Here is a 26,296-nt window from a genome sequence, read left to right on the forward strand (position 1 = left end):
CAACAGAACTTCTTGGGAAAAGATCCTAGGAATTTCTGCCAGACACTGAACTGAAATTCCAACACTGAGACCTTGGGGTGGCCTGTGCTGAGCTAGGTCTGTGATTGGACTGCTCAGTCTATTAGGGAGGAGGGAACCAAAAGCAAAAGAGCTGGGGGAGGGGTGGGGAAAAGGAGAAAAGACCTCCCCACCCCTTCCCCAACCCAGACACTCTGATCCTGGAAGCAATGAGTAGCCACTAGCCTGAGAGGGTCTGTGCATGTCCAAGCTGAGGGCAGCAGATGCTGGACCTCGGGAGCCCTCTGCACCAAGTGAACAAGGCAGGCCTGCAGAGACCAGCTTGCCAACAGCTGGACTTGATCACCAGCTTGAAGCTGAGATCATGCACTGGGTAGAATAACAAGCGGACTTTGTTCTCTCTGGCTATGCAAAGTGTTGTTTTCCAAGGAATTGCCACAGCAGCAGACAGAAAACCAGAGCTCACCACCTGGACCCTTGAGTCATTTCAGAGAACCAAAGTTCCTGGGAAGTGTGCAGGATGATGGTGGCCCTTCCGGGAGCTTCTGCTTCACTGGTTCTCTTTCTCGCAGCATTTCTGCCCCCACTACAACATGCCCAGGACCCAGCCATGGTACACTACATCTACCAGCGCTTCCAAGTCTTGGAGGTAGGTGCCATGTCTTCCCTTCACTGAGAGTATGCCTCTCGGAAGTCACTCTGTTGTGTCCCCACTTTCCTGTCAACTAGGGTGCATGTCTTCTAGAGACAGCATGAATCACATTCACAGATGTGTACAGCCTAGCAGTTCAGGACCACCTCCAGTGCAGACTGCTCCATCGTGCGACCTTGAGCGTGGCTTCACTCTGTACTTTTCCCTGACAGTTTTTCTTGCCTATAAAATGGACATAGTGATAGAATTTAAGTTCAAATGATATTCTAAAGATTTAATAACGAGACTTCAACTTTGACAAATTAGGGATGTTTTATTTGGGCCATTAATCCATACCCAGAACATAGCCAAACTCGCTGAGTAAATTTCCAGGTTGTTGAACATTTAAAACCTAATAGTTCAGTCTTCAAAGTATGAAATTAGAACTGTCCTCACATTTTCTTCATCTTTTACTGTATTGGGATGCTAACTGATTCTGGTTTTTCTCTTTTCTTTTTTATAATAAACTAGTAAGTGACTATAAAACAATGTGGTGTTATATACGGAGGCTCACCATAGATTTTTGTTTGTTATTATTAACTGGACTTGGGTTTGGAAATGAGATTTTCCAGCAATGTTAAAAAGAGTGAGAGCATTTGAGGTAGAAGTAGGACAGTCAAATACCTGGGGTTGGGAATATGGCTCATTTGAGAATGTGGCTCAGTTGGTAAGTACGAGTCTAGCGTACACAGAGCCTTGGGTTCAAGGACCATTACTGCATAAGCCAGGTATGTTTTGTAATACCAGGTGTAACAGCAGCACTCAGGGGACGAAGGCAGGAGGATCAGGGGCTTCAGAATCATCTTTGGCTAAACAGGAAGTTTGAGGCCAGTTTAGAACCCTATATCAAAACAAAACAAACAAACAAACAAACAAAAAAACCCAAGTGAACAAAATTCAATATTTTTATAGGCCATTCAAGCTTCTAGGGACAAACGTAACCTTCTACCTTGTAATGCTTAGCTCTTATACAAGTTGAATTAGTATATTATGTAACTTCTGTCAAGGACACTCTTAGGATATTTTTTTCTTGAAAAAAAAAATCTGTAAGTCCAAACGATGGGGCCATCTAGCTATAGTTTCAGTAGAATAAGGGCACCAAACAAACAATCCAAATGCAGTGTCTCATCCTGTCCTCCAGCTGGTGGAGGCCTGGAACCTGCAGCTAAAGCACTTCCAGATCCCTGGCCTCATACTGCAATCCTTGCTCCCTTCCGGGACACACTGCCAACCTCACCTGCTTAAAATGCCAAAACTGGCTCAGGCTTTAGCACTAGCTAAACTCGTGTGCATTGTCCTGCGGTCCTGTGAGAGTTTGTCTATAGACAAACATCCTCGCAGCATTTCTGCCCCCTGTAGCTCTGTAGCTGTGTAGATATGTTCTGTAGAGGATAAAGATATGTCCTTCTTTGACTGCTAGGTAGCAGGCATTTCTGGCCAATGCAGAGCCTTGACAACACAGGGCGACAGGACCTGTTCTGTAAGGGGGATGAGGGGGAGCAAGAAAGAGGAAATAGAGACTTGGGAATTATTAATAGTTATTGTCTCTCCATGTCTCTGCCTCTCTCTGTCTTTGTCTCTGTCTCTGTCTTTCTCTCTCTTTCTCTCTCTCTCCCGGACTACTTTTCCTGTCTCTATTTCTCTTTCAAGAGAAAGTGCCCTGCATGATTATGAGTAAAGGGTTTTCTGTTTGTGAAGAAGATTTTAGTCAACATTGCCAAGTGAGCTTTAACTATTAACTCTGACCCCGCAGTTCCATTTCCGTTCACTAATTCTTCCGTTCACCAAATAGTTATCAACTATTATTACCCTATCCTTAGCTCCGTACCAGATGTGAGGGAATGGAACTCACTTCTGGAAATCTAGCCTAAGGCTATAGCTAAGAAAATAAAAAATGTAAACACAGAGGTTTTTTTCTTCCCCTCAACATTGAGTGGAAAACTAAATGGGCCTCGTTTAATTGTTTAATGGAACAAATAATGGGATTTCAATATAATGAGAAGCTGTATCTTATTAAAGTCATGTTATGTTCAGATAAATAACGTGTACATAATAGAATGTTGTTCAGCCTTTAAAATGAAGCTCATACATGACACTGGAAAGGAACTTGCAGTATCTTATGCTAAGCAAGCCCCAAGAAGATAAACACTGAATGGATGATTTTGCTAAACGTTTAATCTGAAAATAATGAACTCATGAAAATAGAGAAGTATGAGGAATGAGGAGATATTGATCAGAGAATACAAAATTTTCATTGAGTAAGTTCTGAAGATAGGTCAATGGCTCAGTTAAAAAAGTGTGGGGACCTGAGTTCAGATCATCCAAGTAAGGTCTGGAGATGCCCATCTGTAAGCTCGGTGCTGTGGGGGTGGGGGAAATATAGGCAGTTCTCTGGGGCTTACTGGTCAGGCAGTCTACACAGTCAGTGAGCTTCAGAGTCAATGAGAGACACTGCCTCAAAATATGAGAGGTTAAAATGATTGTAAAAGATACCTGGTATTGCTCTATGCCTCTATGTGTGAACCTGCATAGACACACACACACACACACACACACACACAAACACAAACATATGCAGCACACATACCCACATACCCACTCAAGTATACCCACATACACACACACTCACAGAAAAGAAAGAAGGAAAGAAAGAAGGAAAGAAATAATATGTTTAAGAGATCCATTGTACCTCTCATTATTATAGATAATAACAATATACTGCATACCTGGAAATTAAGAGAATATATTTTTATCACCTCAAAAGTAAATATGCAAAATATAAAAAATAAAAAATACATATGTTAACTTGCTTAATTTAGTCATTCCACATCAAAATATCATATGTATAACAATTATATAGGAGTTTCATTTGTTAAATAATATAGTCAGTACAAAAATTAGTGTGTGCTATAATTATATGATATATAGTATTATAATTATAATAATATAATAATGGTATTTAAATATTTATAATATATTAGCAAGTTAAAATAAACAGATAATTTAGAAAATCACATGTAAAAATCTTTTATATGCATCAAGAAATACATTGGAAACTTAAAAAATAGTATAGTTTTAAAAACTAGTACAGTTCAATAGTACCTATGAATTTAGGTTCCTGGGTCATTCTCCCCCTTTTGATTATTTATACTTATTTACTAATCTTTTCTTAGGAATGATAACTATTTGTAGTTCTTGGGTAATTTAAATAATCACAGTTATTTGGTAACTTTGTTAATTTATTTTCTGTTTGAAGCAAGGGCTGGAAAAATGTGCCCAAACAACAAGGGCCTATATTCAAGATTTCCAGGAATTCTCAAAAAACCTATCCACCATGCTGGGGAGGTGTCAGACCCACACGAATGAGTACAGGAGTGCAGTGGATAACCTTGCCCTGAGAGTGGAGCGTGCCCAGCGGGAGATCGACTACCTGCAATACCTCAGGGAATCTGACTTCTGCGTTGAATCGGAGGAGAAGACATCAGCTGAAAAGGTGCTTCAAGAAGCAGAAGAAGAAAAGAAGATCCGAACCCTGTTGAACACAAGTAAGGACTTCTCGCATCCCTTTTAGGGCCTGGAGATAGGCAGATTCCTGCAGTTAGAAAGAGTGAGTTAGAAACTGAAGACTGGACACTTCCCTTGTGTATATGGGCAGTGGCAACTTAGCAGAGGTCAGGTGTCCCAGCAGAAGCCCACTTCCAGGAAGCTTTCCTCCCTCCAGTAGTTTCTAAAGACCCTAGGAAAGGCCAGGACTATGGTCTAAGAGACAGCTTGGGGGGCCTCTCCTGGTAGACTTTGGTTTAATAGAGCCAAGTGGTCCCAGCTCTTTCTAGGGAGAGTAGCAGGCTGGTGTGGGCTACATCCAAAGCCCTGAAAACATTGCTGCCAGTGTAATAAGTAACAGTGTGAAACTAGAGACTGTGACAACCAAACATCAGGCCTGGGTACTGCAGCTCATTGCTATCGTGTGCTGTCTGGGATGGTGCATTCTGGAAAATGATTCCTGTGGGTGACCCATCAGTATCAGTTCTAGGCTGTCAATAACAGTATCTACTAGCTCATATTACAGTAAGCATCACAACTAAGAAGATGTTTCCGCACACGAGTCCATTTCATTAAAGCAGTAAGAGAAACGGGGCCCCCAACTGTATTTTGCATTCTGAAAAGACATCACTGAAAATAGGGAGACTATTTATGTACTAATTATGCCTTCAAAGTTGGGGCAGTCCAGCAGGAAGAAGAAACATAAACTGTGGGACATCTTTGCTTTTAGGCCTTTTCAATGTAACCCGTGGGACTTTATGAAAGGGGGCCTTGGGGCTGAGGATGTAGCTCAGTTGTAGAGTATAGAGTACTGCCTATCGTGCATGGAACCCTGGGTTCCACCCCCAGCATGAGGCAGAGGCAGAAAGAGCAGCACTTTAAGGATAGCCTCGGTTATGTAGTAAGCTTAAGGCCAACCTGAGCTACATGAGACCTTGTCTCAGTAAAAACGAAATGGCCGAAGGTCTCTGTGAGTGCAGTGAACATTAAGGACACTTCGGGTGATGGCACACGCTATAAAGACATGTCCATCTGCAAATCTGTTTGAGAAAATAAAACAGGGGGGGGGCGCGGCGGTGTAGGGGAAGGAAGCTGAAGAGTTCTGATCAAGCCCTGTGCTGGTACCAACAGTCACCCTTCCATTCATTAGACACCTATTTACTGATAACTGCCGATTAGAACAGAGATACCGTTCCAGGCAGTGGATACAGATGATGAAATATCATGTGGCCCATGCTTAAGGAGATTGAACATGATTAGAGAAACCTCTGAATTATTCTAAGCAGGGAAATGATATAAAGGAAGAGACTCCCGCAAGAGAAGGGAGAGCAGTCAGGAGTACAGAAGTAATTTAATCAAACAATGACTCAGCATGAAGTATCTGCCACAGGACAGAAAAAAGCTGGTAGACGGAAAGCTATTCTGTGTTGAAATCCACACACTTTAGTAGCAGGGAGTTGAAAGAAAGAGATAAGAGGGAGATGCAAATCCAGGATACTTCTAAGGTTTGGGGATTAGGTCATTGATTGATTGGTATGAAATCTGTTTAGATAGAGAACCCACGAGTAGTTTGGAAGCACATACGATTAGGTGGGTTTTCTCCAGGCACTTACATCTTCGTTGGTTTTCTTTTGCTATAACTGGATCATGAAAGAGACTTTATAAAGAGTAGAAATTTACTTAGCGTGCTGAGACCTTTCCTAGGGGCTGAGAAGACGATGTGAATATTAATATTGTCTGATCTAGAATGTGCCTGAACTTTTGCACAGGGTCACAGGCAGGCCGCCAAGCCCAAATTGCAAAGCTGGGTCCCTGAGCTTTTGCTATTCCCCAGGGAACGCTCAGACCTGCAGACCTTGAGGTGACTCTTCTCCCATTCTACCTAGAGTGCATCAGGGTTCCTGACACTGGGGCTCATGGTTCCTTAAGTTCCATTCTCTGTCCCACCCCGCAGACACAGGTATTCATTGTCTGCAGAGTTGCCACTCACGTGGGGTTACCTGTGAGCGCTGGTTCCATAATATCTATTTAAAACTGACCCTAGCTGCCTCCCACTGTTAGAACGGTTGCTAAATGGACATGTCTGAGTCCTGTGAGTGTCCTTACTACTTCTCGCACTTTCTAAATCCCCACTACTTGTTGCAAGCTTCTCTGTGTAATACTTTTCATTATTGTTCACGACTTGTTTGCAACAGCAAAATGATCCTCTCTACTCCTCAGTTCTTTTATACAGAAGAGGCCTTTTGCAGGGCTAGAGAAATGGCTCAGTTGTTAAGAGCACTGACTGTTCTTCCAGAAGTCCTGAGTTCAATTCCCACCAACCACATGGTAGCTCACAATGATCTGTAGTGGGATCTGATGCCCTCTTCTGGTGTGCCTGAAGACAGCTACAGTGTACTCATATACATAAAATAAATCTTTTGCAAAGTGATCTAGATCCCTGGATCAATCTCAACTGCTCTTCCTAAAGCATCCATATAGAGTTCTAACTTAACACTCTCCACTACACACATTTTATGTATGTACAACTTGTTCTTCTACCAGACCATTAATAAAGATCCTGACATAATCTCTTCTGTATTCATGAAATGTAGAACAGGGACCTAGCATGGAGGGAGAGGGCGAAAGAAATCGTTCCTGCAAAAGGAAAGGGTGGCCCTGAAGAACTTAGATTAAGGACATGTAGCTCTACTAACAATCACAGCCTTGTGATTAGTGGTCCCTCAACCTGACCTGGTCTAATCTACTTCTCCCTTGCTGTGATAAAACACTAACCAAAACCAAGTTGGGAAGGAAAGGGTTTTTCTGGCTTACACATCCTGATCACAGTCAACTAGTAAGATAAGTCAGGGCAGGAACTCAAACAGGAATAGAAGCAGGAACCATGGAGGAGCACTGCTTACTGGTTTGCTCCTCAGGCTTGATTGGCCTCCTTTCTTAGATAGTCCAAGAACGCCCACAATAGGCTGAGCCCTCCCACATCAACCATCAATCAAGAAATTGCCCCAGAGACTTGCTAACAGGCCAATCCAAAGGACATGATTCCTCAACAGAGGATCCCTCTTTCTGGTAACTCTGGCTTGTGCTACGTTGGCAGAGACTAACCAGCATGGCCCATTATTTTCAGATAAGGCAAGATTTAGGATGCTAGTTCTAAGCTAGTTTATCCCCTGCACTGCACATGTTTTATGATGTGCCTGCTCTTATTTTATGGTTGGTGGTGCTGTTGATGATGGTTGCAGTGGTGGTAGTGGTGATGTTTTTGCTTGACTGCTGTGGTAGTAACTGTGCCATAGCAGTTTTCTAATTCTGTACAACGGGTGGCCCTACATTCAGCCATTAGAAGCAATATGAATTCATTATTGCAGAGTTTACACACAGCCTCTGATTGTACGAGCAAGGTCATGAGTTTCCTGCAGCTCTGGCTCCAAAGGCAGTTCGCTAAAAGGTATTTCTCCTCAAGAGGTGCCTAACATCGCTTTGAAGAACATAGCCTGTCAGGACTGTCTATTACAATCATCCTTCTAATTAACTCAGAGTCAATAGATTTGGAGACTTATTAATTACAGAATCCCTGAAACTTTGTCCCCCAAAGGCATGTGATCACAGCTTGCACCCTCTCATATGCCCAGGTCCTGTCTGTGCTCTGGGGAAAGAGTTATGTGGAGACTACACAGGACAAGCGATCTTGGGAGCTGCATTTGTTACTTGACTCATAGCTGCAACAGAATACCTGACCAGAACCACTTTGGGAAGAAAGGGTTTATTTTGTACAGTTCCATGGGATATCTTTCATCATGGCAGGGACAGAAGCGGCAGGTAGCTTGTTATATTGTGTTCACAGTCAAAAAGTAGATAGCAGCTATTCTCTCTCTCTCTCTCTCTCTCTCTCTCTCTCTCTCTCTCTCTCTCCCCTCCCTCCCTCCCCTCTCCATTTCTTCTGTCTTCTCCCTCTCTCTCCCTTTCTCTCTTTCTCCAAGAGCTACATTGAACTCTACCACTGAACTATATCCCCACCCAGTGGCTGCTTTCTCCTTTGATAAGTCCAGGACTCCCAGCCCCACAGAACAGTGCTTCCCACTTGAGAGCGGGTCTGCCTACTTCAGTCTAGAAATGTCCTCACAGACATACCTAGAAATCTATCTCCACTTTGATTCTATTTATTTTATTTTACTATGTATCTATATGTGTATCTATATGAGGCTGAGGCAGTCAGAAGGCAGACAGATCTGGAACGGGAGTTTACAGGTGGCTGTGAGCTCCCATGTGGGTGCTGGGAATAGAACTCAGATCCTCTGCCAAAGAAGCCAGTGCTCTTAACCTCTGAGCCATCTATCTCTCTAGCCTTCCATTTTGATTCTAAATCTCATCAAGGTGACTGACACAGCTCACCATCCCAGGGACCATTCTGGAATTCCACCTACCATTGTGCCTCAGTTATCTGAACATGTCTTCCTAGAAGATTCTACTATTCCTATCTTCTTGGCCTACAAGGGCTATACCAGCTGTACAGCTTTTAGTAAAATCCTAAATGATGAAGTCAACACTGGTGTGCAGGCAAACTGGGTCAGGAAGAGCTTAGAATATAGGGTTTCATTTAGACAGTCTGTCTCAGAACATTTCTTTGGGAAACCTTTAGGGAATGGATGGTATGACTACCTTGGAAAATTCAGTCTTGTACCTCTAAATACAAGCTAATTCTAATGCATGTTAGAATGATCCTCTTCTTTCCTCAGAGGGCCAAGTCCTGAAGAACAGCTAAAGTTATGATAAACTAGATCATTCCTCATCGAGCCTTCAACCTTTATTTTGAGGTGTTTTTCTAACTGAGGTACATATGGCTTCCCAATCACAGAAATGTTTTAAGGTTAAGCAAACTTATTAAAAAACTTAACACCCCCCCCCGCAACCCCCCATACCAACCTCTTTTACACACACACATGATTTAGAATAGCAATGAGTGCACTGGACTTTAAAGTCATTCCCAATGTTTGGTGCTAAGACCATGATTAAATTAAAATTTGTCGGGGCTGGAGAGATGACTCAGAGGTTAAGAGCCTTGGCTGCCCTTCCAGAGGTCTTGAGCTCAATTTCTAGCAACCACATGATGGCTCATAAACACCTGTAATGGGATCTGGTGCCCTCTTCTGGACTGCATGCATACATGCAGGCAGAATGCTGTATACATAATATAAATAAATCTAGAGAGAGAGAGAGAGAGAGAGAGAGAGAGAGAGAGAAACAGAGAGAGGGACAGAGAGACAGAGAGACACAGAGAGAGAAACAGAGATAGAGAGAGAGAGTCAGAGAGAAACAGAGACAGAGAGACAGAAAGAGACAGAGAGACAGAGAGAGACAGAGACAGAGAGACAGAGAGAGAAACTTCGTCTGTTGTATTTATCACTCAGCACTACACCTCAGGCACCTAGATTGAGAATTTATCCAGCTGTAGGCTTTGGAAGAGTCCACAGGCTGCTGCATTCTTGAATGGATAAAAGTATTGACCTCCTTTTAACTTGTAAGTAGCTTTTGAAGAAGAATTCTCAGGGCAGTCAAAACAAGCCATTATAACAGATTTTATTTTCTTCCTCTAGCCCGTCTCCTTTTGTTACAAGGAAGCATGGGAGTAACCTCAAGTAACCCTCACCCAGCTGTGTTAAATAACTCATATCGTTTGTTAGATCATATTTCCAAGAAGCCTGCTGAATATCTGAATGCCTCTGGAATACACTCCAAGTAGATAAAAACAAATAACTAAACAAACACCCCACTCACTGAAAACTGAAGATAACATGTCTGTGAGGCAACTCTCCAGGCCCGTTGGTTCTTGATGAGGAGAGCAGAACATTAAGGGAACCATAACTAATTTGTAACAGATGTATTAACTATACAGGAGGAGACTGAAGGTCTGTCTGGGGCAGACATTTAGGAGATCATAAGGATGCTTGTGTGCACATGTGTGCATAAGTCCAGTGTTGCTGCATATGTTCCCTAGAGAGCACATGCCCAAGAGTCCAGAAAGATCTGTATACATAGCATTTCTTTTTTTTTTTTTTTTTGGTTCTTTTTTTCGGAGCTGGGGACCGAACCCAGGGCCTTGCGCCTCCTAGGTAAGCGCTCTACCACTGAGCTAAATCCCCAGCCCCCATAGCATTTCTTTTGTTTATTCATTTGAAAATGCTGAGGTTTTTTTGTTTGTTTGAGTTTGTTTTTCTTTTTTCTTTTTCTTTCCTTCCTTCTTTCTTTCTTTCTTTCTTGTTTTTTTTTTTTTGGATGAGGCTATTTCTTTTTTCCTTTTAATTAATTAATTTTTATGTATGTGAGTACACTATAGTTGTCTTCAGACACACCAGAAGACAATGTCAGATCCCATCACAGACTGTTGTGAGCCATTATGTGGTTGCTGGGAATTGAATTCAGGACCTCTGGAAGAACAGTCAGTGCTCTTAACCACTGAACCATCTCTCCAGCCCAGTGAGGCTCTTTGTAGGTACTATGAGTATTGCCAAAAAGTTCTAAATCATGTCACCTGGTAGCTTTCGGTCCCAGTTGGCATGAAGTCATCCATTCTCTCTCACTTGTTTGTTTATAGGCTCACCAAATGTCCAGATACGTGCTGGACTTGTGGTAGGCATCAGAGATGGACAGTGGCTATGACCTCACCACTCATAGTAAAATTGAGAAGCAATCCAGACATGGAGGGTAACTGTCCAGAGTGAGGGCTGCTCTGAGGGAGGGATTTATAAGGTATCACAGAAACATGTTAAGTTATAGGGGCAAGGTTGCCATGGGGATCAGAGGGGTGGAACTATGCTAGAACTAGAAAGTAACTGCCAGGCTCAGTTTTAATCAAAGAGTCCATTAGATAGAGATTAGAGTTAAGAGCACCGTAAGCTGCAATGCAGCACAGTGGTAGAATGGAGCCTGGTGAGTTCATGGAGCAAATTATTCCATAGAACTCAGGTGGAGCAGGATGCTGTGGAAAGAAGAACAACAAAACAAAGGAGAGCTAAGCTTCCCACGAGAATAACGTGAATAATAAATATTATTGATAGGTAATACATTTTATGTAGTCTCCAAATGATATATGTGTCTTACTGCCAATCATCATGTAATTGACAAAACCCCCATGAGTTAGATATAATCCCCACCCCACCCCCCATCAGGAAAACGAGACTGTTTAAAGACAGTTTGCCAAAGCTCATACAACTAATGAAACGACCAGGGTGACATTCACACCAACCCTGGGTTTGTGCACATGCGACTCTCCCATCATCTCACAGCTGGGCTGAGCAGTGATCAATATGGGGATACCACGGCTCAGACAGGATTGAGAGAGGTCACTCTGGACACAGGGTAGAGAGCGGCCTGGCACCAGGAGAGGTTGAGAGCATATAGAAGGTAAAAGCTGGAGCCAGCAAAGCAATGGCAAGGGTGACCACAGAGGCTTGTGGGCTTGGAGCTTTATGCCCTGAGAGTAAATGTCTATGCTAGAAGCTTCTGATCTCAGTGAGGGTCACAGTATGAACTATAACTCCATCTCACAAAAGACTGACTTATTTAAATTCTGTCTAAGGAATGATCGTGACCTCCAGATCCTCCCACCTGTATCTGCGTCTGGAGTGGTGAGATACCAGGCAAGCGTCGCCATACCTGGGTTTCTGCAGTGCTCGAGCTGGTGCGTGCTAGACAAGCATTCTGCCCACTCAGCTACTGCTCCGGGTCCTCTTCATTGACTTTTAACAACAGAAATCTCTGCTTTGCTCCCCACTCATCTCTGTGGTTCTCGATTGACCTGCCAGCATTTCAGCAGAGTGTTTCTTCTCATTATTTCTCAAATGCCTTCAGTCCACTTACACTGTTCCCTCTTCCTCAACCCACTCCACTCCATCCATGACAGTGCCCTCCCTGTCCCCACCTATCCCTGTCCCAGTACTCTGACTTATACTGCCATCAGGGTCAGGGTCATCTTATTAGAATTATAATACCATCACCTTTTCCCCCTGATGGCAACTGCAAACCCTAGGATAACCCAAAACTCTTGTGACAACCCTGTCCTACCATAGCTTTCTCTAAATACATAATTTTTCTCTACAAAAAGAATGCCTGATGATTAAATAAAACTACAAATACTGTGCAAATTATTTATTGTGGGATTTTTTTCACTATGAATAAGTGAGAAGCCCACAGTCAAACACCCATTTTTAGTATTTCTCCCCTTATTTCCATCCATCTCTGGTGTTCTATGCTGTTTATTTAACCTGTTTTAAAAACATAACTCATACATCCATGCATGCCTCGGTTGTGAATGCTGTGTTTCCAAAAATCTATCCAGTGCCTAGAATGAGTGGGAGATCGGGGTGCTCTGGCCTGAGCATTTTATTAGAAGCTGAAGGCAACTGCTTACTTGGGATCACATTATGCCATTTTTTGTTTTTGTTTTTTCTGTTGTCCAGTGTCATCCTGTAGATATTATTGTTCTCTAGATACTTCTGCAACCCTTTTTCCCCAGATAAAAACACTATGGCTCAGAGAATCTTCCCCCACATTCCTGCGCTATCTAATAGACCATACCACCCTAGATATATAGTTTCCATCTCTGTTCTGTGTCTGAAAACCCTATCAGCTATCTCTTGCCACATTAATGTAACTCAGCAAACCACTCCAAAATTTGATGGCTTAAAGTACACCCAACTCTTACTTCTCGGGAGTTTGCAGCATGGAAGACTGTTCTGTTGATTTGGGCCAGGACTGGCTTGCCGGTCATCTCTCATTGCCTAGGAATTACCTTCTTCTGAGATGATCTGGTTGTCCTCGACATGAAGTCTCTCTCTCCTAGAGGCTGATCTGGGCTCATTCTTACAGTGAATACAGATGCCTCAGAGAGGGCAGAAGTCTCTCAAAGACTTAGTTTGGTCATTTTTACCACATTGTTTTGGCAAAAGCAATTTCCAGTTCTGTCTCCAGGGTCCATCATTCCACTGTAAACTCTAGTTGCTTCCATATTGGGCTTTTGGTCTTGCTGCTCGTGGAAACAGAGAGCAAGCAAGATCAGCTTTTAGTTTTTCAAATGTGTGTTGAGAACAGGGGACAGATACCTGTAGATTGATGCATTTAAGGAAATGAAACAGAACCAATAAGAATGTTACTGTAGAGTTGAGGTGCAGGTGAGTATGTCTTAGACCATCCCACAGTGAGACCAGATGGAGAGAAGAGAAGAAGGTGATATTTACTTTATAGGAATATCAGATGGTTTTGTTCTGCAACCAGAAAGAGACTGGGAATGTCACAGCTAGAAATGGAGACTGTATCTACCTTTTTTAGTTTGCTAAAAAACGTATTTAAAAATAAACAAAAGTGGGCTGGAGAGATGGCTCAGTGGTTACAAGCACATGCTGCTCTTGGAGAGGAAATGTGTTTGGGTCCCAGCACATGATGGCTTACATTCATCTGTAATTCCAGCTTCAGGGACTCTCATGTCTTCTGGCCTCCAGCATGCATGGAGTGCATATACATGCATACAGGCAAAATACCCATACATATAAAGTAAATAAGTTTAGAAAATTAAAACCAAAACAATGAAAATATTGTATTTTTTTTTCTTTTTTTCTTTTTTTCGGGGCTGGGAACCGAACTCAGGGCCTTGCAGTTGCTAGGCAAGCACTCTACCACTGAGCTAAATCCCCAACCCCTGAAAATATTGTATTTTTTAATTAAGAATCAAACCAGCCTACAAATGAGAGATAGACAAAATCAAGGAGTTTACCCTTATAACCCTGGAGTGCTTAGGGCATTGCAAGGCAGATACCTGATGTTAAGTGGCAGTCGTTTGAGATCAGACATGCCCCAGATGACTTGCCAGTTCCCTGCTTTGCTTCACAGGAATACTGACCAGCCTAGATGCTCTTGTGCAGTTTTCAAAAGGTCAGTCATAGACACTCCTTTGCCATCTTAGAACTTATTCAGGGCTCCAAAGAGGGCATCTTGAGTTTAGCTACAGGTACTGATTTTTGCCACTTTCACAGTTAAGCTAAGGAGGTTGTAGCAGGTGCCAGATTTTCTTTCAAGGAGAATGCAAAATAATGCATGAAACAGATATGGCAGTGTCTTAAATCTTACCACGTTTACTTTCTATCGAAGGGATGCTAGCAATAAAAATGTCAGCAAAATGAGTGTATACTGTATCATAAAAATGTAACAGGCTTAAGAGAAGAAAATGTATTACAGTAAGGAGATTATGGAGAGCTGGTTTCTTCTAGAAGACAGTGTCAGAAGGAAGTTTGCCCATATTGGGGTCGAGCTATTGGAACCGCACAGTGGAAGCCGGCTGGAACACACTCAGAGTTTAGTCATCTTCCTGGCTTTCAGGAATGTTCCTTGTGTTCTCTGCTTGTTGCTAGTGGGTGACATACACCTAAATAAGTGGAGAAGCATGAATTAAACCTGTTTCCTTTCTCATACTCTACTGCTAATCACCAGCAAAGCTGCTAGGCGTGGTTCTAGGAACCTTAGAATACTCTAAATTTGGCAACAACAACAAAAAATGTAGGAACCTAGAAATACCTGTAATAAGTGTTTCCTGAAGGGCTCTGTGTGGTCAGCAAGATCAGCACATACAATGTTTATTGTATGCCAAATCCTACTATGAGATACATAGCTGAGCTCTCCAACAACACCAAACCAGTGTGGGTAACTGAGGAACATCCTGCACAAGGTAGCCTTCCTATTTTCCTGCCATCCATCCACTGAAGCAGAGAGTGAGGCAGCCCTGCTAACCTCTTCGTTTTCTAAGTTGGCATAGTAGAAATTGATATCACAACTTTGGGCAGTGTCAAACAACTGCACTATCAAAAGCTATTTGGTTCCTGAGTATGGAGCATAAGCAGAAAGTAGTAAGACAGGAATATATCATGTCCTAGTCCCTGGGGGAGGTTAAGGAGAAAGGAGAAGATGAACAGAAAGAGAAAGGAGAAGAGGAGGAGGACAAGGAAGAGGAGGAGTGGTTAAAGGAGAAGACTCTTTGTAGTCCAGCATGATGTCTGTTTTAGTTACTTCTATATCACTGCCAAGAGGCACCATGGCCACAGCAACTATAGAAGAAAATGTTCTGGGGTCTATGGTTTTAGAAGGTAAGTTCGTAACCATCATGGTGGCAAGCATGGCAGCAGGCAGGCAGACGTGACACTGGGGCAGAACCTGAAAGCTTCCCAAGTAGGAGGCAGGGAGAGAACTGCCTGGGAATGGCATGGGCTTCTGAAACCCCAAGGCCCAGTGCACACCTTCTCCAACAGGACCACGTCTACCAATCCTTCCTGAACAGTTCCACCAACCAGGGACCAAATATCCAAACATATGAGTGTATGGGCTCCATTCTCATTCAGACAACCACAGTACCAACCCTGAAAGAGGGCTGTTCAGATGGAGCCATGCATTAACTGGGGCAAGAGTATGGCTTGAAAAAGTCAAGATTTATGACAAAACTTCACAAAGTAGTGAAAAATGCTCACAGCTTCAGAAGAAGTCTCTTCTTTTTCATAGACTCTCACCAGGCAAACCTACCAGTCCCTTTCTGCTCGTGTCTCCCTTCCCTTTTCTACTCCCATTGTTATTGCTGGTGTTGGTGGTGGTGATTTTGTTGTTGTCGTTGATGTTGTTGTGATTGTTTTATGTTTGGTTGGCTTTTTTGTTTTGTTTTATTGTTTTATTATTTTGGTTTTTGAGACTGGGTTTCTCTCTGGAGTCTGGCTGTCTTGGAACTTGCTGTGTAAACGAGGCTAGCCTTTGAACTCAAGAGACCCACCTGCCTTTGCCTCCACTGGGATCTACAGCAGGCACCACCACCATCACAGCCTCCCAGCTTGAGTCTGGTTTACCGTCGTCACCTGGCTACCTCAACCTAACCAGTCAACCCCTTTCTTTCTAACCGTCTCTTGTATCTATGCCTGACACTATTTGGGATCTTGAATCTGGACTACACTTATAAACCTACTGCATAACTTCCCTCTGTCCATCATTCTACCTTCAGGTGACCCCCCCCCCAACCCCCACACACACCTTGCTCCCTACCCCAGCCACTTTTCTAGCAAAGATGAACCAGTATCTCTAACATTAGATTGAGTCACAATGGAGGAACAAGTCTTACAGGTCCAGCAAGTGTTACTAATAAAGAGGAAAGTATTTTAAAAGATTCAAATAAGTGATATTTATGTATGAACTCATTGGCCTTGGGCTAAATTCTACCCCAACTGCTTGACTGAAATTTTGCCTGTCGGGGAAACCACACATCTATGTGTTCTGGTTTGTACATGGAACCTTTGCATTGACTGTTAAATAATTTGCATCTTAGTTGTTTTCAAACTTTTGTTTATTTATTTATTATTTCCAATGTTTCCACTACTATTTTCCCCCTGCTAATTATCTGTTCCCAAAAGAAACACAGCAGGTAATTTTAATTTTCCCTTTTATTGGGACACTGGAAATTTATTCTCCCTAGTTTTTACAATTTTAGATTATCCTTGATGGAAGAGTAGAAGGGCTGGCAGAATGAAGGCTGGATTGACAAAAGGGTGTTCGAGGACTTGAGTCCAGAGTCTCCAGGTCTCAGATACCCAGTCCTGAGCTCTAGCAAATTTGAAGGAGTAGGAGAAGTAGCAGAAAGACACGGAGTAAATCGATTTGTTTTTTTTTCTTAGAGATTTTTTTAACTCCTTAATCAAAAATTTACATAACACATTTTTGTTCTGTTATTTCTCTAAGAGTTCTGCATTAAAAAGGGGAAGTAGAGAGGGGAAGCATGTGAATGCTCACTCCTTCTACAGTTTACTACTTTTACATTTTATTTAAGTTTACTTTTTAGACAGGGTCTCATTATGGAACTTGGGCTATGCCAGAACTCATAGTGTAGCACAGGTAAGCCTGCAGCTTACTGTATGGGCTGGGCTGTCCTCAAACTTGCAATCTTTCTGGGTCTGCCTTGTAAGTGCTGGGATTGTATGCCTGCCACTCCACAACTGCTTCTCTTCTGTATTTTATTTTATTTGTGTTTTTGGTGATAGGATTTAACATAGTCCAAACTGGCATCCAATTGATATATAACAGAAGATGACCTTGAACTTCTTATTCTCTGATCCCAAATACTAGGATCCGTACTTCATGCTCAGTTTTATGCAGTACTGGGGATCTAACCTAGGACTTCATGTATGCAAGGCAGATACTCTACAAACTCATCTATATCCTTAACCCCTTCTGTATTGTAAGTGAATGGTTTCTTATAAACAAGAAACAAATGTTCCACATTCTAAGACACAGTCTTTGCATAACTTAGCTTTAAGTCTGGTCTTCCCTAGTGGGAGGGACAGGTACCATGGGGGCTACCAACTGAACATGGATGTCCTGTCACACTTGGCAGCCCATGGCCTTCCCTAGTCCTTTTCTGGGCATACCAGTACACATGGCTCTCCAACCCTACCTACCATACTAACCTGCCTCTGAGGCTGGCTAGTAGCATCCTAGCTCCCAACTCTGACTTCAGAAGACCCCTTCACTACTGACCATTCCAAGAAACTAATGCAAGAATTAACTGTTTTTTACTTGGAAACCAGTGATTAAAATATACATCAAGAGGCTGGAGAAATGGCTCAGCGGTTAAGAGCACTGACTATTCTTATCCAGTTCAATTCCCAGCAACCACATGGTGGCTCACAACCATTTGTAATGCGATCTGATGCCCTCTTCTGGTGTGTCTGAAGACAACAACAGTGTATTCATAACATAAAAGAATAAACAAAATAAATAAATATATCATGGTAACTTATAAGAATTATATAAGTTAGTATGAAGTTATGCAGCACAGTACCAAACACTCTATGTATTTGTAAGATATTTAATAACTGCTTTAACCCTGGGACTTGTCTTAACATGGAATATCATATGGGTATCTCCAGGAACCCATGGGCCCTCCTCTTCCTCTCCTATACAATCATTCTATGGTTGAAAGCTTAAAGCCTCACTCACTTCTCCTTGGCAATCAGCATAGATGAGAGAAGAGCTGTGGCCTCACCTCAGTCAGGTTTAGCTTTGTTCAAGTAGATATGGCACTTGGGAATCGGGGTGTCTGTTCCCCTTCTTCACTCAGCTCCACATAGCAGAGGCTCCTCCTGCCAGTTGCTTCTTTGAAGCTTAAACTCCCTCGGTGCCTTTCCTAGAGTCTGCCTTCCTATAACCTGGTCCCCCCACAACAATGTTGACACAGAAGTCAAACTCTCATGCAGTTGGAGCATGCTAGGAGGACGTGGTAACTCCTGGTGGCCGAGAGATTTCTGCAGTCCTCCTCTAAATTTGGCCTCCAGCACAGTATGACCCAGGTGGGGCCTCTGTGCCTACATCTGAAAAACTAACTTCCCAGGACTCGGCTCTATCCAGCAAAGCCTGTTCTCTGTCCCATTTGTTTTCTTTAGAAAACCTCGCATCAAGTTTTTTTTTTTGTTTTGTTTTTTAATGAAATAATGGGTTTGAAAGTATTGAAAATCTTTGAAGTGTTTTATGAATGATGATTTACTTAAGATAGGTCTGCGGTCAGAGCCCAAAAGGTGTTAAACTGTGTAGACCCCAGAAAAAGATCTGAGCTTTTTATTTTCTTCATCCAACTGCCATTTACTGAATCCTCAAAGCATTGACTTAGGCATTTGGGTACAATACTAAACATGAGAATGAAGTCCCTGTTTTTGGAGAACCTTGTGAGAGAGGTGGGAGATCAGGTAGTAAAGACACAGATAGTACAGTTAAAGTGTAATGCATGGTCTAAAATAAAAAGAAGCCTGCTAAGGAGATGATATTAAAAGTGAGACTTGGAGGGGTTGGGGATTTAGCTCAGTGGTAGTGCGCTTGCCTAGGAAGCGCAAGGCCCTGGGTTCGGTCCCCAGCTCCGAAAAAAAGAACCAAAAAAAAAAAAAAAAAAAAGTGAGGCTTGGCCAGGTATGGTGGTGCTCACACACAGTCCTGGTACTTGCCATTTTGAAGCCACCCTGTGATATGTAGTGACTTCAAGTGGTATGTGTGTGGGAGGTGGGGGGTTACCTGAAGAATGAATGAGAGCCAATTCACTGTATAAAGTTCAAGAAAAAGGAATGTTCCAGGGAGAAGACTTGTAAGTATAAGATTCCTAAAGCAAAAAGAAATATGGCATGCTCACAGACCATAAAGAAAACTGAGTTGTCCCAACACAGTGAGACACAAAGACAGAGTCCTAATGATAAACAAGGGCCATGCTGCACAGCCTTATGGGCGAGGGCAGAGGATTAGGATATTATTCTAAGTGTAAGCGAGGAGATAAAGTTGCACATGTCAGATCACTCTTACTGCTTTGTGGAGTATACTTGACATGCAGATGAGCAAGCAAGAGTAAGATCAGGGAGATCAATCTGATACGATTTAAGTGATCTAGGCAAGAAACGATGAGTCATGATTTTGCAGGGGAAGAGTAGGAGGTAAAGGTGAGATATGTAATTGAGTATTTGCAAAAACTATTCATATAATATTTAAATTAATTCCTTGATAATTTCGTATATGTATACAATGTACTTTGATCATATTCCTTCTTACTTCTCCCAATTCCTACCATATGAACCCAAGACCAACCCTTACCCACCTACTTCTGTTCTTTAAAAATTATTATAACCCCTCAAGTCCAATATGTACTGCCCATGCGCTCCTGGATATAGCGTGGTTGACCTACCAAGAGCCACACCCATAAAGAAAACTGTCATTTTCTCCTCTAGAAACCATCAATTATTAATATCTGTCTAGCTAGGCATGTGGCTCAGGCCCAGCAGTACCACCTCCTCAGCTGGAATCTTGATTGGCTTGATCTTGTACTGGTCTTATGCAGGTAACATGAGTGCAGTAGTCCTGTCAAGCCCCGATGATAAGGGTTCTTTTTCCAGTCCTCCCTGATCCCTGGTTTTTATAATCTCATTGACCCATCTTCTGTGGTAGTCCCTGAGACTTGAGGGGAAGTAGTATAATATAGATATCCTATTTGTGGCTAAGCACTCCACAGACACTCTGTACATTGGCCAGTTGTAAATTCACTATTTTCTATGACACAAAGAAACTATTCTGATGATGTCTAAGAGCTAGCTGTCTTAATAGGTGTAGAAATATCAGTTTAGAGAATAGTTTATATCCATTTAGCAAAGAATAATAATTGGTTCCCCCCTGTGGCTAGTGAGTTCCCTAACATTGGGTTCTTGGCCAGATTTGTAGAGAGCCACCAAAAAGTCTGAAGTTAGAACTGATGATCGACCATTCCAGAAATGACCAGTAGTGCTGATCTCTTGACCATGGTCACCGTGAGGATTCCAAGGAGTTACGATCATCTAGGGATGGCACACTTAAGGGTCAGGTGGGAGACGCTTATACCATGCCTGTCCAGATCCCATTCATTGGAAACAAGTCAGTGAGCATAGGGCAACCCCAAAGGAGACTATGAAATGTAGTTTTTCAAGCAGTGATAAAGACTGAACTGAAGTGGAATTGGAGAAGCACAGATCATAATCTCTTCCACACTGTCAAAGGAGAAATAGGAAATGCACACAGGAACAAAGATGGCGGTGAAGAAAGTATCTTCAAGGAGGAGGAACTGACCAGTGCCGCCACGCCATAGAAGATGAAGTAACATGTAAAAGTACGGGGCTTTTCTAACGCCCACCCTTGTTCTCTAATAATAATGACAAGGAGACCTTTATATTCATTAGTAAGCTTCTTTCACTATAGCTGGGGACTTTCTGATCTAAAACAACCATGCTGGCCACTTCCCAGCCATGTGGCACTGCCTGCCACTTTAGTCTTGTTCTGGCACCTCGTTCTTCATTTGTGTCCTCATGGCAACTCCCTGGGTCCCCAGTGAAACCCTCTCCCAAGGCCCTCCTTCTCTGGGCTGAGATGACCCACTTTATTCTCCTGCCTAGCTAAAGGCTGATCGCTCTTAATTGAGCAACCTGAAGATGATGTAGAACAATGTTTTACAGAATACTAAGTTAGGGAGTGCTTCACAGTAATGACAATACAAAGTCCTGCACTGCAACTAGATTTCTAGGACGAGAAATCAGCAACTGAATACACAGTTTCTGTGTATTCACGAAACATCCCCCCTCCCCAACAGTAACATGCCTACATAAAAGAAAGGCAGGGATTTTCATTTAGGAGTTCCTTGGTAGTATTATCAAGAACAGATGCTGTTGTAAAGTAAGAGGGAGAGGTGAGAAAGTAAATATGGAAAATATAGACTGCTCTGTAGGAGAGGCTGAGGATGGAATGGTGCAAAAGAAGACAAAGTATCCAGAAAATGTTAACTACTTGGAGATACACCTTTAAGACAGGATCTTACTATGTGCCCTGGCTGGCCCCGGATTGCTGTGTAGACCAAGCTGGTCTCAGAGTCACAGAGAACAGCCTACCTCTTCCTCCAGAGTGTTGAGCATACGCACTATGCCCAGTTATGAGATTTTTAAAATGATAATAAGCAAGATGCATATAAGTTAAGACTAAGGAGCTAGTTATAAGGAAAAAATGTAAAGATTATAGGGTAATTGGCTGAGGAGTCTAGAAGCTAAGACAGAATATGATCTGAATATAGTGATTGTATTACTCATGGAAAGAAGAAGTAACACAACTTCTAAGAAAATTCTACTATAAATAAGGGTCAGGAAATGGAGGGAGTTCATGTCTGATGGTGTTTAATTTTTCAAAAGGAGTTCATGCCTGTGTTTTATTTTTGCTCTAGGAGTCTCTAAGGGAAACTCTCCTTTCAGAGATCATGATATCATAGCAGAAATGAGAATGTTATCTACTGTATTAGATCTGAAAGGAAGCTGGAGTCTTCAAGTGTAGTGAGTATTCTAGAGAGTAGACACCTCATAAATAACCTGTTGAGAAATGACCTGTCCTCTTTCTCCTGTCTAACTAGGCTGTGACAACATGCTAATGGCTATAAAGTCTCTGAAAATAGTGAAGAAGACTGTGGACCCAGAGGGCTCTTGGATGAAGGATGCTGGCAGTACCTCTGCTAAAGTGTATCTATTAGCTGGATCCAGAAACAACACAGTTTGGGAATTTGCAAACTTGCGGGCCTTCATGGAAGATAGTGTGAAGCCTGGTCCCCGGAAGCTAACCTTACCACTTTCCTGGCAGGGATCAGGGCAAGTGGTCTACCAGAGTTTCCTATTTTTTCACAATCAAGGAACTTCTAATGAGATAATTAAATATAATCTGCAGAAGAAGACTGTGGAAGATCGAATGCTTCTTCCAGGAGGGGCAGGCCGAGCACCCATCTACCAACACTCCCTCTCTACATACATTGACCTTGCTGTGGATGAACATGGACTGTGGGCCATTCACTCAGGACCAGGTATCCAAGGCCATTTGGTTCTCACAAAAATTGAGGCTGGCACTTTAGGAATAGAGCATTCATGGGATACGCCGTGTAGAAGCCAGGATGCTGAAGCATCATTCCTCCTGTGTGGGGTCCTCTATGTTGTCTACAGTTCCGGTGGCCAGGGCCCTCATCGAATCACCTGTGTCTATGACCCACTGGGCACTGTCAGGGAGGAGCATCTGCCCAATTTGTTCTTCCCTAGGCGGGCAAGGAGTCACTCCATGATCCATTACAACCCCAGAGATAAGCAGCTGTATGCCTGGAATGAAGGCTATCAGATCATTTACAAACTCCAGACAAAGAAAAAACTGCCTCTGGAGTAATGGACAGCAGTTTGCAGAAAGAGTTGTGTGGCTTAGGCAGTGGTTTTTCCGGGACACTGAGGTCATGGCCCCTTTACATTGGAGTATCATAGGAATGAGTTCTAAAATTTAAAATACATATTCTTTCTTTCTCAAATGTTACCGCCTTAGGTATCTTTTGAGAGCATAGATGAGGTCACAATTTAGACCAATACCTTGCCCTCACTCAAATCTGATGGGGATTAAGGTCTCTTCCATCTGGTTTAGTTATTTCCAATCCTTCCTTTTTTTCTTTCAGCATTTTCTCTGACTCTGCCCTATTTCTTATCCAGCAACTAGGATCTTGCCCGTCCTGGTGTTGACTTCTTCTCTGGACTTCACTCAGGCTCTGTTCTCTTTTTCAAATGCTTATAAAGATTTTTCATTGTCCAACTGTACATTTCTTGTTGCTGACAAGAAGCAACTTAAGAGAGAAAGGGTTTATACCAGCTTATTGTTTTAAAAGAAGCCAGGCACAGTGGTGCACACCTTTTACCCTGGTCTCCAGGAAGCTTAGGAAGGTGGATCTCTGTGTGTTTGAGGTCAACCTGGTCTACATGGTAAGTTCCAGGGCCAACAGGGCAATACAGTGAGCGCTTGTCTTAAAAAAAAATGGATATAGTCCACCATAGTAGTAGTGAAAGTATGGTAGCAGGAGCATCAGATGTTCAAGTCACATCTGTAATCAGGATGCAGGAAGCAAACAGGAAGAAAGGCTACATACACTAAGAAACTTAAAGGCTTGCTCTCATAGTAACGCACTACTCGTCATAGTGACACAAGACCTGCATTCAGCTGGGAACCAAGCGTTCATGTGAGCTTCTGGGGCACATACTCATCGGACCACAACACCCAGGAAACACTATTTCTTCTTGGTGCCTAATTTTTATTTCCTCTAGCCTTGCTCTTCTGTCAAGCCAAGTGGATACAGTAACAGTGTGAAATCATGAATAGTTGGATGTTACTTTCTAGTTACAAAGCTCTTTTTACATTGTTTAATTGTCTTTTCTCTTTGTCAGGTTTGTACACATCTTCATAGTTGCTAAGTTAGAGGTGAGAGTTCAGGTGAGTTATTCAAAGTAGCAAGCTACAAAAGAGCTAGAAAGACTGCAAACCTCTTAGTATTTCCATCATCCAAGAAAGGAAATATCAATTAGGCACTTTTCCCACTTATCCTTAATCATTGTGTCCATCAGTTCAGCCTAAAAATAACACTCTGCCCCTTAGCCAGTTTTCATGTATGCACAACGTCTTATATATAGGTCTTTCAAAGTCTGCTTTATCTAAAAAACCAGTCCAAGGTAAGGATGCAATTCTAGCCTCATCTTGTTTTTTTGTTGCCTGCTTCTTTCTTCTTGCTTTCAGTGTAATAAAAGTGAGATTAAGCAGATAATCTCATCAGGTTCTATTTGCCTCCATCCTATCACCACAGAAGCGTTCCAGTATTACTGGCCGGGATTACTGTGAACAACATCCCTAACACACAAAGGCCCTTGGTAAAGATTCTAGTGTGGATGGAAGCCAGATAGCAGCTTTGCCACAGCAGGCATGCTAGGCTTTACAGAGGGCAGTGTGACTCTTGAGAGGGGCTCCTCTTCAAAATGTTTCCCACATGTGTGTCCCACTTGGCTGAGTCTAGGTCACAAGTGAGGGAGCATTGCCAGCCTGTGTCATGTGCTGAGGTCTCTGGCTTTCCAGGTTGGTCACATGAGAAGGCTTGCTTTTGTGTGCTTGCAGCTGTTTCTCTGTCTTTGCCAAGTCCAGGCCAGGCCCACAGGCAGTGAAGAGAGATCCACCCCATACCATTGGAGTAGATCTTTGGCAAAATGGAATGACCTACAGTTCTGATAAATTGGCCCCAAGAGCCCAAATCTTTTGCAGAATGAGGCAGATATGAATGAATAACTGTGATACACTGGTCCCATGAATCCAGGGACAATATCTGCTCTATGGGCAGTCATGTTACCTACCTAACTGATAAAGAACATGACCTACTCATAAGGGCATTATCCAAAGCAGTGAGGTCTGTATACATGGTTCCTTTGAAGTCAAGAGAATAATTTGTAGCATGCTGTCTGGCTTCTATCTGGGAAATGTTGGGATTCCATAGTTCTGCAAGACATACCTGTCTCAAACAGTATACCCTTGGTACACAGAATCCCTAGAGGGAGAATATTTCTTTTAGGTGAAATTTGTTCTTTGCTACTTTTCCTAACAGCATGCGGGCCTGGGAACACCTTTCATGTGTGTTTTTCAGTTCCATTCTGGTTGGATTTAAATGAAGATCAATGGTGTCTCCATGCCCCATAGCAGTGGTTATTATATTGCTACACATTAGAATCACCCGGGGAACGTTAAGAATCTTAATATCCAGGCTATCCTCTCAAATGCCATCAAATCAGACCCTCTGGAGTTGGGAGGAAAACATCCATAATGTTAAAGCCCCTTCCCAAACTGCACATAAGCTTGAGAAAGCCAATTTCATAAAACAGTTTACAAAATAATTGTATAGTTCTGAGAAAATGCTAGCAGTTTCTGGGGGCCTGGGGAAAGAAACTGCCCCTGCATCCCCAGGCTACCGGTGGGATTTGGAACTGCCCACATGTGAACTTATGTGAACTGCGCAGGCTCTGTCTCCAAAAGCCTCTCTGCCGCTATTTTAAGGAAGTGAAAGAACCGAAGGGCGTCCTGCTGTGACACATGTCTCCCTGGGCCCCAGTCTTCCTCTACTGGCTTGCCTTTACTCTGCTGCTAGTCATGTCCCCGCAGTGCTCACACACCTGTCTTTTACAGTGTTTATGTTCTGTTCATGTGTGTAAGCCTCTAGCCATACCAGTAATTTTAGACTAATTAAAAAAAAAAAAAAAGATGTGTCCTGTAGTGTCTGTCAACACTCCAGGTGCAAGCAACTGGAGTCCAGCTTAGTAGTGACTCCTGCCAGAGTCCCTGTGTCTCTGCCATCTGAGGCACTGGAGATTTTAAGCAGATAAGCTGAGCAACCGGTCCTTGGAGGCCCGGGTAGGGCAAGCATCTGTGATAAAACCGAAGGCCTTATGCACGCTCGACGTAGGTGCTAGGACTTGGTCTCCAGGTTTTTTGTTTGTTTGTTTTTGTTTTTGTTTTGTTTTGTTTTGCATACTTATACCTGACCTTGCAGGGCACAGATAGTGTTCTGTCTTTAGTTATTCACAAGACTGAACACCAGAGCTTTAACCACTAGAGGGACCTCCAGGAAGGTCGGGGGAGGGGTGGGGGAGGTGCAGGTTGAGC

General features: G+C 42.7%; 1 protein-coding gene across 2 annotated transcripts; it reads left to right on the forward strand.

The window, feature by feature from the left end:
- Window positions 1-205: 205 nt before the first annotated feature.
- Olfml1 (olfactomedin-like 1) lies at window positions 206-24,419 on the forward strand. Of its 2 annotated transcripts, none has more exons than XM_087570799.1 (3): window positions 206-667; window positions 3,966-4,254; window positions 11,829-12,396. In XM_087570799.1, exons 1-3 carry the CDS (start codon window positions 539-541, stop codon window positions 11,879-11,881), a joined length of 471 nt encoding a protein of 156 aa, XP_087426925.1. In that variant the 5' UTR covers window positions 206-538; the 3' UTR covers window positions 11,882-12,396.
- The last annotated feature ends 1,877 nt before the right edge of the window (window positions 24,420-26,296 follow it).

The sequence above is a fragment of the Rattus norvegicus genome, chromosome 1 (assembly GCF_021556685.1).
Source record: "Rattus norvegicus strain SHRSP/BbbUtx chromosome 1, alternate assembly SHRSP_T2T, whole genome shotgun sequence".
NCBI lineage: Eukaryota > Metazoa > Chordata > Mammalia > Rodentia > Muridae > Rattus > Rattus norvegicus.

Excerpts from the sequence above, each read along its gene's own strand:
- Olfml1 (XM_087570799.1), top strand. The coding sequence starts at position 539 with ATGATGGTGGCCCTTCCGGGAGCTTCTGCTTCACTGGTTCTCTTTCTC. Across the intron at positions 668-3,965 it reads AGCGCTTCCAAGTCTTGGAG|CAAGGGCTGGAAAAATGTGC; the intron begins GTAGGTGCCATG and ends TTCTGTTTGAAG. Across the intron at positions 4,255-11,828 it reads CCGAACCCTGTTGAACACAA|GAATGATCGTGACCTCCAGA; the intron begins GTAAGGACTTCT and ends ATTCTGTCTAAG.